Source organism: Pteropus vampyrus, unplaced genomic scaffold (assembly GCF_000151845.1).
Source record: "Pteropus vampyrus isolate Shadow unplaced genomic scaffold, Pvam_2.0 Scaffold489, whole genome shotgun sequence".
In the NCBI taxonomy this organism is placed as follows: domain Eukaryota; kingdom Metazoa; phylum Chordata; class Mammalia; order Chiroptera; family Pteropodidae; genus Pteropus; species Pteropus vampyrus.
Genome location: NW_011889270.1, coordinates 417,871 through 437,768, shown reverse-complemented (window position 1 = coordinate 437,768; position 19,898 = coordinate 417,871). Strand labels below are relative to the sequence as shown.

General features: G+C 47.3%; 1 protein-coding gene across 2 annotated transcripts in view; it reads left to right on the top strand.

Annotated features, from left to right (window-relative positions):
• Nucleotides 1–19,898, top strand: part of UBE2Q2 (ubiquitin conjugating enzyme E2 Q2) — a 42,887-nt gene that overhangs the window by 1,612 nt on the left and 21,377 nt on the right. The window contains exons 2-5 of one of the 2 annotated variants that reach the window (XM_011382782.2): nt 6,314–6,415; nt 10,628–10,732; nt 17,155–17,211; nt 19,287–19,427. In XM_011382782.2, coding sequence (XP_011381084.2) covers nt 6,314–6,415; nt 10,628–10,732; nt 17,155–17,211; nt 19,287–19,427 — 405 coding nt within the window. The remainder of the gene's footprint in view (nt 1–6,313; nt 6,416–10,627; nt 10,733–17,154; nt 17,212–19,286; nt 19,428–19,898) is intronic. The other variant, XM_023524727.1, reaches the window with a different exon arrangement.

Genomic DNA, 19,898 nt, shown 5'->3' with positions numbered 1-19,898 from the left:
TCTAGTAATTTTTTTTTCCTGTTTTATAAATTTGTCCTAATCTTAAATATGAAGGGAAAAGAGTGCCATTTTCAATTTCAAAGAGTCTTTTTTTTATGATGATCTATCTTATCAAAGTCTTTTTTAATACTTATTTTCTGTGCACTTGTGGTATGAAAAAGTGTCATGCAAACTTAAGCACTGTTTTTCCAGCTTCAGTAAACAGATGTGATTGCCAGTCAGTGCTAACGAACGTCCACTTGTTACGATCACCCCTACAAGCAAATAATCTGTGTGGCCTTATTGGGAGCGAGTATGTGGCTTTTTTTTAGTCTTTTTGAAATATTTAACATAACTTGGTGACTCCCTTACTCCTTTTATAAACTTCCTGGCATCTGGGCACTCTTAGGGAATTGCTGTTTTAGAATGAAAAATCCCCCCCTCCCCAGCAAGGAAGTAAATTGGCTGGTAAACAAATAAAACTTCATACCTTGTTACTTGTGTAACATAAATCATTACTCTTTCTGCATGAGTGGCTACTTGTGGTGGAACTTTTTTCTGTTCACCTAATTAAATTTCTATTCATCTTTGCCAAAAAGCGAGCGCCCCTCTCCCCCGCCCCACAGTAAGATTGAATTAAGAAATGTTAGAGTGTTGAGTTTCAGAGAGAGAAAAAGTTTTAGTCTTTACTTAGTAGTTAGGTTCTTAAGCAAGTCACTTCGTTTGTGTTTTTCTATAAAATAGATAATACTTTTGCCCTGCATGAGAGCTTGTACAGGAAAGCTCTGTAGCAATGACAGCGATCTCTACAAATATAAAAATGGTGTCATTTGTGGCCGAACAGCACTTGATTTTGAAAATGCTTTGCAATAGCTTTTCGTGGGAAGTAAATCAGGCTGTCAGTTTCTTAATTTTGCACATTTTTTGTCTTGACACTGATGAAAAGTAGCTCAGCTAAAGCTATACAAAGGAAATAACGAACTTGACCGAAGAGCCCAAGGCCTTTTCTTTGGTCTGTCCTCCCGGGACAGATTCCCTTTCCGAACTGAACTCTTGCAGGGTCCTTTGGAAATACCAGGACTGGCATGTTAAGCACCCAGGTGGTACCTTCAGGCCAGAAGAGTCATTGTTTTCATTGTCTTACCAGTTGGTAACATGGAGTCAAATTCCTGGTCGTGGTTATCTGTCCTCCCTCATCCATCCCTCTTTTCTTGGCCTTCCTTGAAAGGAACGGATATGTGAAGAGGGGACTCGGGTTTCCGTTTTATGAATGGTGTATCCCTTGGTAACTTGATTTTTCTGTTAAACTTCCTTAGTCCTGGAAAAGGATAGCGTTATATAAGTGTCAGCTGACTGAGTGGTGAAACAGTCACTGCCAAATGTAAAGCACTGGCGAGCAGGAGCGACGAGGCGGGTCCCCCTTCCTGAGCTCGTCGTCACAGCGCTCTCTGCGGCCTTCTGAACGCCATTCTGGAAGGCAGAGCCCACTCAGGCAAGGAGACCAGCCAGCGGTTCCTGCGGGTCAGGTGGCTGGAACCCTCTTCGGCACCTGTGCCTCCTTCGCCTCAGTTCACTTAGAGTGATGTGTCGATGAGCTGTAATTTGCTGCACAGAACACTTAAGCGTTTTCCAGGTCACAAGATATGTGGACATTATCCTTTTACCAGGTGTTAGTGTTTTTACTCTGCTTCTGTGGGCTCTGGTCACGTTAGACACTTTGTTCACTTGTAAAATGATTAGCAGGGAGAAATTTTTCTGCTTCCCTTCTTTCTTTGTAGCTTTTTTTTTTTTTTTTTGATCGTCAGAGCATTTAGAATTTACTGAGGAACTGTATGGTGCTTCTGCCAGTTTCATTGTCCGCCCCACGTTTACTGAACAGCAAAGTGTGAACGTACTGTGTCCCATAACCGATCTCCAAAAAGATTCTAACCGTTCTACCGCTGACCCTTCGACAGGAAGTATGTGCATCAGTTTTCAAACAGTTATGAAACCCTTGGAGATGGCCATGTCCGCTCATTTGGGAAGATGCCACGAACAGCGTCTGGCAGCCGGTCCGCTGGCTGCTGCTTGGTGTGGAGCCTCACGTCGGCCTTAGTGGATTTATGTAGAAAATAGGTACAGGAAGTTATTTCTGAACGAGACCGAAATTCCTTTTCTTAAGCAGTGACAGGTGGAGAGGTTGTTTTGCTGAACCTCTTTGTTGTGTTGCCTCAGATTAGAACAACAGAGCATTTACGGTGACCTTGTTCTGTCGTGTGGCTATAGCATTGAGTCGGTCGTGTCTTCTGGTGTTGGACGTAAAGGTGGTTTCTATTTTTCCTATTTTAAATGATGCTCTGAACATTATTTTGTGCTAGATCCTTGTGCATATAGATGATAATGTCCTTTGAAACATCTCTAGAGGCGATGATGGCTTTGCATTCTTATTGATGAATGGGACTCTGGAGAAGTTGTAACAAATTATTTTAGCCTTTATCAGACGAGTAAAAATTGTAGCAAATGTGCAGTGAAATAGGCATTCTCACAGTCGTGGCAGAAAGTATAAATTTCGGTGACCCATCGGAAAACAGCTTGGTTCACGTAACCCTCCCTGTTTTGGCAAGATAAATGCCGGCCACCCCGGGCCGGCCGACATTGTCCTTGTGACTCCAGATCTCCAAGAGAGAGCCCTGGTCCCAGGGAAGACCCATCTCTTCCTGGCTCAGCCCATCTGACAACCAGCCACCGGGGGTAGCGTGGGCTCGTAGAAACCTGTCACCAGGTTTTGGGGCAGGGACGGAGGTAGGAAGACTAGCCCCCGTGGAGCCGCTTAAGTTGATGCCGACGGCGAAGAGATGTCTTTCCAAGAAGAAATTCTGAGAGCGGGGGGAATGGGCGTCTGCGGAAGGTGCGGTTCTCAAAGTATTTGGGGTCAGAACTTTATAATGTTAAAAATGTTTTGAGGGCCCAAGGAGCTTTTGTTTATGTAGGTATTTTTATCACTAGAAATTAAAACAAATATTTGAAAGATCAGTTCATTAAAAGACGCTCATTATATGTTAATGTAAATGTTTTTACGAAAAATGACCATGTTTTTTAAATCCGAAAATTCTAACGAGAAGAGTGGAACAATCTTACGTTTGTAAATGTCTTTGATGTCTGTCCCGTCATTTGCTTCTGCATTGTTTTAGTTGAAATAATATGAAGAAAATCTAGTTCGAACAGGTATTTGGTTGGGAAAAATATTTTAATAGCCGTTTTCGATAATTTTGTTTTTCTTTTCGGCTACTCCACCAATAGTTGGTCTTTTCTTGAACTTCGAATGAATATTTGACCCTTGCACGATATTACATCTTCATGCGTTGGTCATTTGGAAGATATTGGTTCTCTGAAATCCTCTAAATGTTGACACGTTTCATCACATGCTATGAAAACGTATTCATCGACATCACCATCGATCGACCCTATCAGAATACTCTTGGGAAGCCGTCAGATTCAGCGGTGGATAGAGGTTCTCTGGAATTTGAATTTTTGCTTGGAAGCCTGAATTTTCTTATTGGCAATAAATGCTGCCCTTTGTTCTCCTTGAAGTGACGGGCTCTCCTCATTCATTTTTGAGAAGACGTCTGTCAGGAAGCCCAGGCTGGAGTCACCGTGTCAGTCACCCTCTCACGTGAGAAAGCCGTTCTGTTCCAGTGGTCAGCGCGGCTCGCCCTGCGTCCCTCGGGTCTTCTGTAGGACTGCGTCCCCTTTCGGCATTTTCAACGTTAAAAAGACCCGTGTAAGGACGGAGAGTTAGTAGCGTGCCTTTTACTGCTTCGTCACAGACATTCTTAAATGCAGCACCTTCTTTTTCTTCTTTTAAGAACCCGAATGCTGGGTGGTGAAGACTACCACGGCCGTGCTAAGTACGGCTCGCTGTCACTGCCTTCGCCTGTGCCGAGCTGCCACCCGTCTCACCCGCCATTGTATGTGTGTCACTCCCGCCACTGTCAGTACCGCGAAGGAGGCAACTGACATGTCAGTTCCTGCAGAGGAGTCCAGACCCGAGTGTCCGAACACCTCCCTCCGCTTTGTACTTAGACCCACTACGTGTCCTGTCTTCTTGCGCGTAGCGTTGGGAACACACGTCGCGGGCAGTAACTGACCTCTTTGTATATTTTCCAGCTCACGTAATATAGTTTTGAGGGGTTTGAGTCCGGAGCAACAGTTCATTGATTTTATTTTGCTCATGTGGATGTCTCCTAGACAAACAGTAATCTATACAATGAAGCCCTAAATTTAGCGGTCTTTTTTTTTTTTTTTTTTTTAAGGTTAAAGAAAATACAGAACTATAATGAAAATAGTCCAGGTGGTGTGTTCCAAAGTAGGTTGAAGAATTTGAAGACGAAAACGCAACACTCAATAAGTACTTTTCTTTAAAAACAGGATGCATTTTGAAGACAGTTTATTTTTTGGCCCGGAAAGAGGCTTCGGGACCCAGCGAGCGTTGGAGGGGTGGGGGAGAGGTGGAGGGGTGGGAGCGGCGCGAACAGCTCTGCCGCGCCGGCCTTCTGTGCGGGACGTCGGGAAGATGCTTTCCAAACATGCTCTCAGCTACGTTACAGTGGGGATTATAGTTCTCAAAGCAACGCTTCTTTAAGACTGTTTGTGCAAAATAATTATTTTTCCATGACTAGAACTTAATTTTCTGTAGCTAGTATCTAATAATGGTTTTTACCTAAGTTATAAGAGAAAACGGTACAAATGAACAGAGTAAACGTCTTTGGCGTGAGAACACGCGATGCTTAGCTAACTCGTTAAAATCAACACCTGCGATTGCGCTTTTAAAAATACACGCGGAGTAAAGGCATTTCTTGGTCGTCCGCACTGTGTGTGTTGGAATAGTGTTGGAAGTGTGTGGCGTCTGAATGAGTCACCCACTGCTCTGTACCGTGTTTAGCAGCCTAACACGACAAGCATGACCTGGGGTTCCCGGCCCTGGGTCTGTGTCGGGCAGTCAGGGTGTCTCAGGGTGTCGGCCTGGGAGAGAGTCTGCCTCCGGGCTCATTGCTGTGGTCGCGGGCTGGGTTTGTTGCGTGGGGGCCTTCGTGGGGGCCTCTGTTTCTGGCTGGCTGTTGGTCAAGGCCTCTCTCGGCTCTCGCCACGTCGACGGGGTCCTCTCCACAGAGAGCTGGTTTCCGTCAGAGAAAACAAATATAAGAGCGGGAGAGGGTGACCGAGATTCTCGACCTCAGGGGTGACACCCCAGGACTTTTGCTGCGCTCTGTTTGTTAGGAGTGTGTCATTAGGCCTAGGGGAGGGAATTACACAGGGTGTGAATGCAGGAGGTCACGGTCACTGGGTCCTGGTCGAGGCAGGCTGCTGTAGTGTCCAGACCATCGCTGACCTCTGAGCTGTCGCACGCAGACGGTGGCTACACAAGGAGAGTGCCTGTTTCGGACCCCCACTCTGGTGGCGAGTGACAGCTCATGGAGCCTCTGGCGGCTGTGTCGCTGTTCCGCCTTCCCACACCTGCTCCATTTACGAAGTAATCTTAACCTTACTTGAGAAACTGCCTTCCTCCCCACAGTCTATGAAGGAATGGCAAGTTATTAGGAAAAAAGGCAAAATTAAATGGCATTGATTTTCGGCCAAATTTTTTAATGGAGAGAAATCTCAAAGTATCTTCTGTAATTAGACTACTCAGAAGCAAGGAGTATAGCGAATAGAAAAGTTTTTTAAAAATCATTTTCGGCATTCGTAAGGATTTAAGACCGCGGGCTCCTTTGCTTTATTTGAAAAACTCAGGGGTCTCATCTGGGTAATTTAGCGATACGGCTTTATTATGGTAAGAAGGCAGAAGTGAGATGGCTTAACTCTGTAGACTGTGCTTCGGGGTTGGGGTGTTTGTTTCTGTTTTTTTTTCTTTTGCTTTTTGTAAGATTTGTTACGGTTCCAGATTTTCAAAGCTTTATGCTGTCTTAAAGCCGGGAATCCAGACCGCGATGGAAGGGAGTCCGTCTTCCTCGGCCCCCGATGCTGTTTTCCGCTTTAGATAAAACACAACGTGTGCAGTGTACGCTCTTCTGTGTGTTTTAAATCATACTCCTTGCCGGGTAAAGCCCTTTTTTGGCTCGTTTTTAGACTTATGAATTATATAACATTGGGACTGGCAAGATTAAACCATAAAACTTTGTTCGTTTTTAACCCTTAAGAGATTTGTTTCTCCGCACATGCATTTTAATGTGTTGCTTTTCTTCCTCTGACAGATTTTACCGAAACCTGTGGTTCTCATACATTTAGCGGTGTGCTTTAATTGCATATCCAGGTCAGCCCGTTGTAAGTGTGTTTTAATTAGGTGTCTCTGTAACAGGAATCTTATCCATCATCTTCGCCGATATGGTTTGTGGACTCCGATGACCCAAATCTGACATCGGTTCTGGAACGTCTAGAAGATACTGAGATCAACAATTCGGTGAGAAAATAAGCCACACTACTTTCTTTTTTTTCCCCCTCATTAAGTTATATGTAGAACTTAAATGTTAAGAGGTAACGTGACATAAAAGCCTGATGAATGAACGAAAGACTCGGTCATCTCAGAGAGCCGAAGACCAGGCTTTGGGTTTGTTTTGTTTTTCTTTGAGTACTTCGAATTCTACTATTTACTTCTTGGCTTCTCTTTCTTACTACCCATAAGCATAGTCTTAATTTGAGCCAGGAGTTAGGTGGTCTCTTTTCCATGAATTCCAGCCATTAAATCAAGCGAGCGTTCTTGGTGGGGCCCACCAGCCACGGCGGAGGGTGGAAAAGCGGGAGAAGACCGCAAGGCCGCGCGGGGAGGGGAAACGGTGATGGAACCGCAGCAGTGCTAGTGCAGGGAACTGCTTTTTCTGTCAAGAGTCTGGGACTGTAGCAAAAACCAGACGTCTGCAGATGAAAAGGTTTTTTTTGAATATAGAAAGATAGGTAACTTTCCATTTTACAAAAAAAATCAAAAACTGGTTTTCTTGGATGATAAAACTAATAATTGACCATTGTGAGAAAACTAGAAAAGCAAAAAAAAAAGGGGAGGATGAAAAATCTTCCATAATTTCTCTACCCGGTGATATATCCATTGTTTACATGTCTATTTTCTTCCCTTATTTTTTTCCCTTGCTAGTAAAATACATATACTCTTGTACATGTGTTTAAATAATTGAGGTCGAGGTCCTATTCTATATCATTTTATATCCTATTTTAAATTTAGCATTATCGTTGTATTTTTCCATGACATCACAAAGTTCTTAGAGAAACACGTCAGTCATTATTTGCAGGTGATGAGATTGTTCACTTAAAAAAAAAAAGGTCCAGAGGAGCCAACTGAAAAAAGTTTTTAAGATGATTAGTTAAAAACGCTATTAAATAAAAACCGATCGTTTCCCACAATACCAGCTAGAGTCAAATACAAAGTATAGTGGAAAAGTATGTTGTTCACAATCACGATGAAATGAGAAAAGGTTAAGTACCTAGGAATGAGCTTAGATGCACAGGCCACGTATCCAGAAGAATTTGCTGAGTGGAACGAAAGACTTGACCCCGGTGGGTGGGCTGTGCACTGAAAATGTGTTAATGATTTTCTTAATGAAGCTTAATTTATAAAGTGAATGCAAGTCCAGTGACAACTCAAACAGACTTATTTTTGGAACTCAACAAAAGAAAGCACAAGTTTGTTCTGAAGAGTAAATAATAAAAAATAATAATTAAGTTAACAAAAAGTCATGAAGAGAGAGGCTCGTTTGACTAGATATTAAATAAAATACTGAGCCCTGGCGCTGGACTGGGCAGGGAAAGGCAGTTGCGGATTTGGAGTAAGTGAAGTTACAGTGCGATATAAGGAAAGGACAGGTCATCCACTTGGACAGCACTGGGAGGACTGACCATTTGGGGAAGTTAGAGTTTGACCTCAGATTTTGTCCACATAAACTGTAGGCGGCTTACTGCACCTGTCCTTACAGTGCGGACAGAAGGCCGTCAGTGCGGAGTATTTTCCGAGCGAAGGCCCGTCTGAGAGCCGTGCAGGACGGGGTCCTAATCAGTCGCTCGCCCGGCACGTTCGCCTGTCCATGGGGCGACAGTCAGCGCCCCGGCTCTGCCTCCTTGTCTGACACCGGAAGATACAGGTTTTGTAATAGTAGGAATGAGTGGGGTTATTTCGCAGCGTCTAAAATATTACATCAGAAATGCTCATAGAGGAAAATGACATAAAATACAAATTGGGTCTAAGTTTATAAAAAAGTAAATACATTTACATAAAAGAAACCAAACCAAACAAAACGTACCCTTCACGCTTTCTCACGGTCTCTGCCAGTTGCCTCATAGCCTCGTTTCTTGACAGAATGAGCTGTTTCCTCACCTTTAATTTGCTTCATTCATTATGACCTGGATTCTGCTTTCATCTCTGCACTAAAATTTTTTGTCTCTAGTTGCCAGATCCAGCGACTCCTTTTTCTGTCCTAAACCGACCTCTCTGCCCTGTTCGCTGTCGGCTGTTCTCTCGTTGAGACATTTCCTCTGTTCGACACTGATTACTCAATGTCCACCAATCAAGAGCCGCTTACATAAAAACTACTATGTGTAGTTTTATGGTAGAACATCACGTTGCAGTTAAAAAGGATGGAGTCAGCCTTTCCACAAGGGCACGTGAACTTTCCCAGACAGGCCAGCTGAGAAGGCGAAGCCTGGGCATCGCCTGGAAGCTGGCCGCTCCTGCATATGACGCTCTGACAGATCTGTGCCCGCGCCGCCTCATGCGCGCTTTGCCCTGGCGGATGCAGGTCGGAGTAGGACACAGAAGATTGTTTCCAGCTGCCTGGTTTCTGTGCCAGGCTCTGATCAGTGGTGGGCACAAAATACAAGTCACATTCCTGTCCTCTGGGAACCGATCATCTAGTGAGGACCCCCAAGAGGGCGCTGTCTCCCGTTTCCATCTGTCAGTACCCGCCTCCCTCTTCTCGTTCTGTGCTTTCCCTGAGTAACCTCTTCTCCTCTCGCTGCTGAAATCGTGGCCTGTGATCCAGGGATTCCTGAATCTGCATCTCTAGCCAAAAGGTATCTCCTGAGTTTCAAGCCCGTGTGCATCCATGCCGCGGAGGTCCAGGGACCCTGGCTGGGACGTGCCGTGGTGGTTCAAACTGGTCACGTAGGAATTCGAACATGTCCGCCTCCCGGCTCGCCAGCGCCCCATCACGGTTCCCCTCAGTAATTGTCTTCGTGATGGTGAACGGGACAAAACGCAGTCACGGAACTCGGCCGCCTGGCCGAGCCCGCGAACCACCCTAGAGCTCTTCTTCACCCCCACGCTCCTGACTCCCGCCCCAAACTATCTAGGTCGTCCTAAGACCCGTCCATCTACCTTCTGACTGTTTCTGAAGCCCTCCCCCGTGATCTTGCCCGCCTCCCTCACACGCATTTCTGCTGGAGCGTAAAGTTGAAATTCTTGGAAGAGGCGCCACCCTGTTCCTTCTTGCTGGGTACGACTCCACCACATGCGGCCTCTGCCACGCAGTCCTGTAGGTCCCCCTGTGCCAGGGGTTGGGGTGCCCGGGTCTGTGCCCAGGTCACCCTGCCTCGTCTCTGTCATGTACTTAGCACAAAACAGAGCCCATGGGGTGGATAACGAAGCCACGGAGGGGCTTTGCTGCCTTTAAGCCTAAGGCTGTTTTTTCGATCCTGATTTTCAGCTCTGTTTTCCTCATTTCTGCTCGCTCCACTGTCCGCTTGGGGAAAGCTCGTTCTGCGCTTTGGTGAACCCGTTCCGATCTTTTATCTGTGTTCTTCTTAGTCCTTCCTAAGTCTGCTTCTTTCTCTTGATCTCTTCTCTTGACCGGAGACATCCAGGAAACTTTCTGACCAAGTGGAGTGAGTCGCCTTACTAGCTCCCAGTCCAGTCTGCCGAGTATTAACCATTCTTTTAAACCATCATTGCCAGACTCAGACATCGAAAACCATTTTTAAACAATGAAAGCTGCGTGCACATAATTTATCTTCTTAAAGTACACATGCTCACAAAACAGTCGATGTCAAAATGGAAACTCAAGGCATCATTTTTCGCAGTTGACAAACACCGAAGGGCCTACTAAGTGCCAAGTGTTTTCACGGAAGATTTCATTTACTCTTTACCATTACGAGAAGGTTTAATGTTCTTGTTTTACGAATGGGACACTCACTCAGGGAGCTAGGCTCTGTATCCACAGCCCTCTAGGTCCCAAGGCTCAGTCTGCTAGACCACGGCTGCTCTGAACTTTTAAATGCATGCGACTGTGGGTCACGTGATTTCCTGATCCACGGGCGGCAGCGCTTCCTCTGTTTTTGCAGTCACGTGCCGATGCACCCGTCTGAGGTCGCCCAGTTCCCCAGACGAGAAGCTGGCGACTGAGGAGGGACGGTGGTCGCAGCCCCCGTTCTCGGCCTTTTCATTGGTGTCTCTGCCAGCTCGCAGTGTGGGGCCGCAGTCGCGCCGGGGCCGGTCCCCACGCCGGCAGCCCCCACGGCGGTGCCGCGCACACTCGTTATTTTATCCGCAGGCCGTAGGTGACCAGGAACAGACTCTCCTCACTTCCTGCCGGATAGGTTACGGTAGTCATAGCGTTATTCTTGTCTCCCGAGGGCTCTTTACCATGATGCTCATTTACTGAAATGTGTTTTGTAGCTTCGTCAGCAATTGAAGTGGTTGATATGTGAACTCTGCAGATTATATAACCTTCCTAAGCACCTGGATGTTGAGATGCTAGATCAACCACTACCCACGGGTCAGGTAAAGTAACATTTCTCTGGTGATCAAGAGCTAAAATAAATTGTCTCGAGCAAAAGTAAAGTTAGGATGCTTTTTCTTCATTTATTACACGACCTATTTAGCAGTTAGTTTTTGTCGTTGAATTGTTTTTGTTGTTTTGCTGTAGGCACCGAAAATAACCTTTGCATTTTGTGCAGCTGCTGGCATTTGTTTATCATGACAGGCAGACAGCCGGCCCCTCCCACCACCGCCCTCTGTCGTGACGACATTCCTGGTTCTTAACTGTCCCTTGCCGCTTCAGTCCTTTGCTTGTGCAGATTCATTCCCCTTCACCTGGAGCGACATCTCCGTAAGCCCGTGGGTGCTTCTGAAGGCCTGACCCAAATGTCGCCTCTGCCCAGCTCACCGCCCCTCTGACTTGTCTGGCTTTCTGCATTTACCTGTTCAGGCTTAATTTGTTGATTTTGTGCTGGATTAGATGAGGATTTGGCCCTTTCGCCACCCACCTGCGCACCAACGTCCCCTTCCTAAACCGCTGTGCTGTTCAGCGCGTGAATAGTCACTGTTTCCGGTTAGGCCTGGGCAGGGGAGACTTTTCTGTTACGATGTTTCCTTTCTTGTAGTTTTTCGTTTTGCTTCTTCAGTAGTTTGCTTTTGCTGATCATTTAACTTCGCCTGGAACGTCATCTTCTTAAGCCTGAGGTGCGAACGTTACCTCCTCCGAGCAGGAGACAGCGTGGGAATCGTCAGGCCTCCGAGGAATGCCTCTCTTAAGTGACAGTGGCCGTTCTTTGTTCGGCCCCACGTCCGTGAGGTCTCCCTGTCTCCTGCAGCTTTTGCTACTTCCGCAGCCGTCTTGGCGGGTTCTCGGAGCTGGCCGCACAGCCGTCACCCTGAAACTTCTCTTGTCCCCTCGGCTGCAGCGGGGCCCCTGTTTTCTGGCCTCAGGCCAGCTTTCTCGCTCACCTTTCGCATCTTGCCCGAGCGCGTCCTCAGGTGAGATCCTCAGGTGAGGGGCTCCGCGGCCCCTCAGCTGTGCCGGCTTGTCGCGCGGGCCCATTTCCTCGTCTCCGTGCGCATCAGTGTCCCCTCTGCAGAGGGGGGGTCTAGCAGCAGAAGCCGAGTTCGGGAGAGCCGTGACGATAAGTGAGTCGGTTCACTTCGGTCCCGCAGGGCGGCGCAGCGTGGGGAGGGCCCAGCGCGTGTCGGCCGCTGTCCCCGTGCCCCCGCACTTGGTCCGTTGTGGTTGAATGCAGATTCCAGGTCGAAGGGGATTCCCCCGAGATGTGGGACCGTGGCGGTGTTGGGCCGATGCCATTCCGCGCCTCACTCGTTTCGGCCTGGAGCTGCCAGGAGTGCATCATCTTTATAGTCTGTCTTTTTTGTCATTTAATTTCAAATTCTGGAAGGTTTTCTCATCTTTCAACATTCGGAAGTTTTATCGGGACAGTCATAACTTTGTTTTGTTTTGGTTCTTTACTGCTGCTTAACCAGTTACCCCCAGCACTGAGTGGCTTGAAACCCTTGCTTCTGTGTCTCCTGAGTGTACAGCTTGGCAAGGCCTCGCCGGCCTCGCCGGCCTCGCTGTGCACAGACGGCGGCTGGGACTGTGCTCACTGGGACACGTCTGCAGGGGTGGCCCTCAGGGCTTCTTCACACAGCCGTCTGGCACCTCGGTGTTTCTTCCCGTGTCCCTTGTCCACGTGGCGTCTCATCCTCCAGGACCCTTCCTGTGCTTGTTCTTCAGGAAGGTACTCACAGTTCTTATTTTTTGGCTTCCAGGAGCACAGAAATAGAAGCTGGAAGGCCTTCTCACGGCCTAGATTGGGAGCTGTCCCCGTGTCCTTTGCACCACATTTATCGATTAGCGCAAGTCACAGGGCCAGCCCAGACTGACTGTGCGAGGGGACCCTGTAGGGGGACGAATGCTGCAGATGGGGTTCACTGGGTTCCTCTCCAGAGGTGAGCGGTGTGTACTAGGAGCTTTTTCTGGTTCTCTGCATGCTGTTTTTGTTTTATAGATGTAGTATCTTCGTAAGTGTCTTTAAGGAAGTGCTTTGATATTGTCCTCTCTCTAGCACCTCGATTTTGTCTTTAACAAATTTTTAAATAGTTTATCTTGGTCTCGTTTTTCTTTCTGAAGACATTCCTCAGATGTCTGTCTAGCCCGTGTTGCTCATGCGTATTTTTTTCTTTGTCTCTTTTTTTTCCTTCACGTTTGAGAGAGGTCCCACAAGGTCGATTGGGAGTTCTTTGTGGCCACGACTTGTCAGCTGGTAGCTTTTAGGGGGAATTTAAGCTGAGTTCCACTCCTTGTCCCCTCACCGCTTCCTGCCATTACGTTAAATGATGGCTGGTCCCACGTGGGGTCTCTGGACATGACACCGTATAACCTCTTGCTTCCGGTAGATATATGTCTGCCTGGGTTCTGTTGGTGCAGGTGTGGGGAGCTGTGTGTTTTGGGGCTGGACGGTGTGTTCCGTGTCCAGGCTTTTGGTTGATCTCTGGCTTCAGCCCTGTCCGCCGCCCCTGCTGTCTCGTGCTGCCGGCGTCTCGGAGTCCGGAGCGGCTGCAGGGCGCCGCGGGACAGGCAGCCTCCCCCTTGCGTTCTGTGTGCCCCAGCCGGTGGCTCTGCTTGTCTTCCCTGTCATTCCCCCTCCTCCACGTACTGTCGTCGTGCAGCACGAGCGAGTTCTCTCTCTGCCGCTCGCCCCCTTCCTCTCGATGTCACTGTGTTTAGACTGCGTTTATTCTTCGCTGTGATTCCAGTGGCACCTCAGGAAAGAGAGGGCACGGGACAGGTGTCCTCCGTGTTCCAGCTCCTTCTCCGGAATGTCTGCAATTTACGTTTTCACTTAAGACTATGTCACGGGCGCAGTGCGTGTCACCTGCCTTGTTTCCCATGGCTGCGTGTGTAATTCCACGCGGGCGTGTTACGTCGCCTGCGGCTTACGCGAGGGAGCGTCCTGGCTTTGAGTCAGCCTTGTATTCCCACGAGAAACACCCCGGCACCCGATTGCCGCGGGTGGCGTGCGCACGATGGATGTGACAGGTTGCGTTTTGGGGTTTTCCTCCTTCAAGTTCGATCGATTGCAGTACAGTCTTGTTCGTTTCTCTTCAGGCTCTCGTTTCCTTTCGGTCTCAGGGTTATGCGGTTTTACAAAATGAGTTGGGAAGCTTTTTTTTGGTCTTAAGATCTAGGACAGTTTAAATCAGTTTTCAGCTGGGGGCGATTTTGCCTCCCGTGGGACATTCGGAAATATCTGTAGATATTTTTGGTTGTCACAACTGGCCGCAGGGTTGCTGTTGGCATTCTGTGGCAGAGGGAATGTCACTAAACATCCTATAATGTCAGGACGGCCCCGCAGGAAGACCGTGCAGCCCAAAATGTCAGTAGTTGCAAGGTCGAGAAACTCTGGTTTAAATAAACATCTGAGCCTGATCTGTTTTTCTCTTTTCTGAATTAGTCTGTTTAGATTTTCCATCTCTTCACTCAGTTTTAGTGATTTTAGATTCTAAAACTGTGATCACTTCATGCCTTTCGAAGCTGTTGTCGAAATGTGCGAAGGAGCCGCCTTCTGCATCTTCGTCAGTGGTCGTGGTCCATTTCTGAAGCTGTTCTCCTCACCTTCATTACAGAGACTGTTCTCACGTGTGTGTGCGCATGCGCGTGCGCGTGTGTGCGTGTGTGTGTGTGTGTGTGTGTATTTTTTAAGGAATCAGCCCTCAGTTTTATTGTTTGAGTCTCATGTTTTCTTTTTCACTTCTCGCTCAGGTCTGAACGATCCCTTTCCTTCTGCAGGTTGCTGGGTCGGTGTCACTGAGTTCCCTCTCCGTGCTCTTTGACCCCATGGCGTAGCTCCTCGGTGTTGGGATGCTTATTTTCCAGATAGCTCGTGTCTGCTCCGTAGTTCGATTCCACCTTTTGTTCACGTTAATCTTATCCTGGTTCACGAGAACGGGTTTTTAGTACCGTGTATTGCAAGCATAGAAGCGTCAGTTAGTGTGAGGAGTAGAGGGCCGCCTGAGAGCCACCCCCAGGCGAAGGAGTAGAGCATCGCCAGCCCCACGGAAGGCCTCTGCGGGCCGCGTCCCAGAGGCCGGTCCCCGCCGTTTCCGCCGGTCCCCGGCGCGGTGCACGCGCCTTTCCGCGTCGCCGTTCGCTCAGTTCATGCGCATTCGTCCCATGGCTCTTTCCCAGAGCTGTCTGTCCCACTCTCCGACTCTGTCACGGCGTTTTCCCCGTTTGGCTGTGGACAGACATTTGGGTTGGTTCCAGTTTGCCGTTAGGGGCGACGCCGCCACGATCACGCTCTTCCGCGTGTCACTGTGCTTGACGCCTGCGCGAGCATTCCTTTGGACACATACTTAACAGTTGGATTACCGGGCACTTTCTTCTTAAACCAAGAGTTATTTAGAAAAGAAATTTAAACCTCCTCGGTTGGCTTGTGGGCTCTATGCGATAGTTTTTCACTGCGGCCAGAGCTTGTGGCCTGTGACCGCTGAGCCGTGTTATCAGCAAGCGCTTAGACTTAACCACCGGTGTCCCTGTCGCCACTGCGCGCTGCTGCGTCCGTGTTCCACGGTGGCCCATCTGGAAAGGGTTTATGGGGATGTGTGTGGACACTGTTCCTTGAATAGTCGGCGTCTGTTTTCATTACTCATTCAACATATATCCCTCTGACTCCGCGTGCTCTGTAGGTGCTGAGTACCCAGAGCTGAGCACCCAGGGATGGCTTCTGTCCGGATGGTACTGATACGGGATTCTAAGTTCGTCGCCGGGTCTCTTCCAAGTTCTTTACGCTTCTCTCTTCCAGTATTCATTGTTACAGACGAGAAGCCTCATGTCTGATTCTTAGCTCCTTCTCTCTAGGTTTCTTTCTGAAAGCCCGTGTGCTTTTTAATTTAACCGAAGTATAGGGTTTTACTTTTCCATATTCCTTGGGGGCGTTCGGAGCAGCTTGATAGTCTGAAGTGTTTCCTTAGCTTGGCAACACGTGTCTCTCTGGTTTCTTCCCGTCCGTCTTCTGTGTGATGTTAGATCTCCGTTTCCCTTAGTTCCGCCTCCCCCGCCCGCGCCTCCGTTCGCGCCGCCGTAAGGGACGGTCGCGGATGCTTTGTCCATTCGGGCTCGTGGTGCGGTCTGGCCCTTCTGCCGAGGGTTTTCCTTTTCCTCTTGGCGGGGGAGGAATCTTTGATTTTCCAGAACGGTCTCGTCCTTTGTATAGAAACCTTTTTATATTTTGTGGACGCCGTCCTTTCTCGCTTACCGTTTAAGATTCCAGCTGGATTTTTTACTGTTTTATTTCCTCCATCGGTGATGCTTCAGGTCACTTGTTCTGCTTCCGTGACTTGGTGTCTTTCTTTCAGATAGTTAGTTTTTCCCAAATACCTGGTGATTCTTGGTTGGTTGTTCGTTTAAAGATTAGATAAACTGTTGACCAGCATCAGTTATCGATGAGAGTGTCCTCAGCAGTTGTTACTCGTCTGTCTTGGTTTGCACCCCTGTGCTCAGCCTGCGGCGCTGCCAGCGGACTTTCCGGCTCCTGAGGAAAGGAAGAGACGCGTCTGGTGTGTGATTTTGCTGCTGCATTGAGCCACGTTAAAAAGATTCTGTCTTTCCTCTCCGACTCTGGCACCCACCCTAAGGGGCCGGGGCCGTCAACGGTAGGCCTCCCGTATCAGAGGGCGGTCCTTACCAGCTGTGCGTGGAGCACAGATAGCAAGAATTCCTGGGGCAAAAATGCTGCCGTGCGTCCTGTGCCCCGGAACACCCCGCTTCGCTCTAGGAACTCATCTTCTGAGCTCCGCCAGCACGCGGCGCGCAGGCCGCTGCTGAAACCGGGCTCCCCGTGAGCGAGCAGTCACCGCGCTGTCGGAGAGTCTTCTGTAGCACCTGCTGTGCTGGAGGAACCGGAGGTAGCTCTGCAGGGCAATGCTCATTTTCTAACTTTCAGTTTTGCGCAGTGTCTTTCTTTTTAACACATTCGATCTTTTTAAATGAAAGGCAGTCGAATTTATGGAAAGATTCAGGCTCGTCAAAGTGACAAAGGCAGATATTTGAAAGAATCTGTACTTTGGGATCTTTATTTTAAGTGAAAGAAGCCATCGACTTTGTTCCACACATAGCCACTTGTGTAATATGTGTTTTTATTTTAAATTAGAATATGTCTTTAAATGCTTTTCAGTTTCGCTTTATACTTGACTACTTTCATTATTCCTAATGCATCTATTAAGTTGAATTAGTCAAAATTGCTTCTTTTTAAGAAGCTGATAAATATTTATCAAATCAAAGCTGGATTTAAAAGTAAACGTTTCAGCTTTAATAAGTTCTCTGTTAGTGGACCTGTAGTGACAGGCGCTCGATAGTTCGGTCCCTGTCTTCTCGTGTACTCAGCGTGTACCTGTCCGTGTAGCACTGGCAAATTTGTTTTCCTTTTCAGAATGGGACAACAGAAGAAGTGACTTCAGAAGAGGAGGAAGAGGAAGAGATGGCTGAAGTAGGTATTTCGTATAAGAACGTTTTATAACTATCTTCATTTCCAAAAATTTTAGTAATTCTCTAATCTCCTTTATAAACCAATGTCGATGTGGAGTAATGAAAAGCACACTGTATGTAGAATTAAATATAATGTCTAAAATCTGGCATTATCTCTAATGAATGGTATGCTTTTGAGCAAACTGTCGATCAGATCTCCTTGGATTCAATTTTCTGGAAAATAGGAGCTCTTAACAGTTAGCAGGAAGATTCTGTTTACATTTTATAGTAATAAGGGCCTAACCCGTGTTTGATTACTTTTAAGGAAAAAGAACTACTGAGATTCAAAATTTGTGTGTTTTAATAAAAGGAATTTGAGACCATTTCAGAGATTGCTCACTGGAAATAATAAAACTCTCATGTTGAAAAGTTATCCAAGAATTTCACGGAGTGCGTTCCAAAGGCAGTGAACTTAGGCCGGCTTAATTGCCAGTCATCGATACAATTTTAGAAGTTTTCAGGCTCGGAAGGTTTGTATTTAAATTCAGACTTCAGAATGAAGATCTGCGTGTCTGCGTCGATCAGATAAAAAGGTATATGAGTTCCATTGTCTTGGTTTTAAAACATTTTTCTTTTTTGGATCCTAGAATTAATTCAGGTTATTACCTTATTCTCTTGATTTGGAACAATTTAAATCTAAAATACATTTCTCAGAGTGCCTGAGAACCAGAGAAGTTGTTGTGGGTTTGTTTTGCGAGTCCAGTTAGAATGACTTTTTTTTTTTTGTGACAGAGTTTGTTTTTAATGTTTTCGTGCAGTTTAACATGGGCGGCAATAGTAAACGTATCCCCCGGGCCCAGTGTGCAGGGAAGTAGACAGAGAGCTCATGCACCTTCTTTTCCCTCACAAGGTGACAGGAAGAAGGGACAGACCATTGAGGGGAGTCTCGTAAGGTGGGAGACTGGACTTTGGCGATGTCAGGTTAGGACGGGTGAAGAAATGTTCCGGGCAACTAAAATAACATGGTAAAGAAGGCCCAGGATAAGCAGGGGCGGGCCTGGTTAGTACTTGGATGGGAGACCACCTCGGAAGACCAGGCGCTGTAGGTGTAAAAAATAAAAAAATAAAGGATCGTAAGCCGACAAGGCCTTTGCAGTCTGTGAGGTCAACCAAGGGTTGCCAAGCCTAAAGAAAATTTAAAAAATAAAAAAATAAATGAAAGAAGGCCCAGGAGAGCCCAGGGCCTAGGGCGTTTGGCCACGCCGGATGCCGTTCTTCTGGGAGAAGAAGATTGGTGTGGAAAAAGCGAGGCTGGCTGGCTAGAAGAGGCAGGCAGCTCAGTCTTGAATTGGGGACAGAGGTGTTTCTCTTGGGCGTGATTATCGATGGCAAGGCCTTATGCAGAGAATGGTGTGTTGGGGATATTGTTTTAAACGGCGATGATGATGAATTTTGTTCCATGCTGGTTAACATGCGAGTGGAGCAGGCCCGTGGACAGGAGTGTGGCTGGCGTTGAAGGTGTTGGAAGAGGGGATTCAGGCTCAGGGCGTCTGTGAGGAGGAGATCAGGGCTGACAGGTGCAAACCGGGGCAGGAGCCCCAGGGATCCCCAGGAAGCCTGATGCACGGATGGGGTCTGAAGGAGGAAGGCGTGCAGGAGGCAAGAAGGGAAGGCCGTGCAGGGCAAAAGCGTTGAGTCTGGGTGGAGGGGTCGTCAGCCTGTTCTAGAAATCACCGCGGACCGGTCAGCTTGGAAGCGTGGAGACAGCGAGTCGAGCCGCTGGAGCAGAGTGCGGGCAGTTAAGGCTCTCGGTGCTGTGATGCGAAATTGTTTCAAAAGCCCCTCTTAATCGGAAATTCAAACGATGGCTGTTTGGTAACAGTTATGACTTTGTAAGGCCATTAAATATGCTTTACTCGGATCGTAGTTTCTAAACAACATATATCAGCGGAGGGAACCTTTTGAATGGAATATGAAGGCTTTTTACCCCTCGTCGTAGGATACGTGTATCTTCCCTTTTCTGTTACTTCTCGAGTCAAGAATAATTTAACTTTGGGCATAGGCTTGAATAAGCTAACATTTTTCTAATTTTTGTAGGATATAGAAGACTTGGATCACTATGAGATGAAGGAAGAAGAGCCCATTAGTGGGAAGAAGTCAGAGGATGAAGGAATTGAAAAAGAAAATTTGGCAATATTAGAGAAAATTAGGAAGACTCAAAGGCAAGACCATCTAAATGTATGTGTAAATATCTAGGACCTGGACTTTTGTGGTTAAATAAAGTAGTTATAGGTGATAATGTAAACACAGGGAAATTCATTAAGATACCAATCTCAGGCCACCCCCCCCCGCCCCCGCGCGTTTGGTCGTTGGTTCAGCCACGTGGTTTGTCGTCCCAGTCTTTTTATTTATTTATTTATTTGACAGTTCTCAGCTACCGATAGCCACTTTTTACCCTTTTCACCTGCCTTTTGCGTCCTGGAATCACCTCCTGTTCACTTTCAAGCCGGTTTATGCTGCTTTCTCCGCTCTTTTGGGATCTGTGTATTTGAATCTCTCCTACAAAGTGCAGTTCACATTCTTCTTCATGAAGCTGCCCATCAGGTCTGTCCTATCGTGAGCAAAGCAAAGTTAACTTTTCTTTTGACTTAATGCCTCTTTTATAAGAAGTAGCAGGGGGCAGCGAAGTTCGGGGACAGACACAGCTGA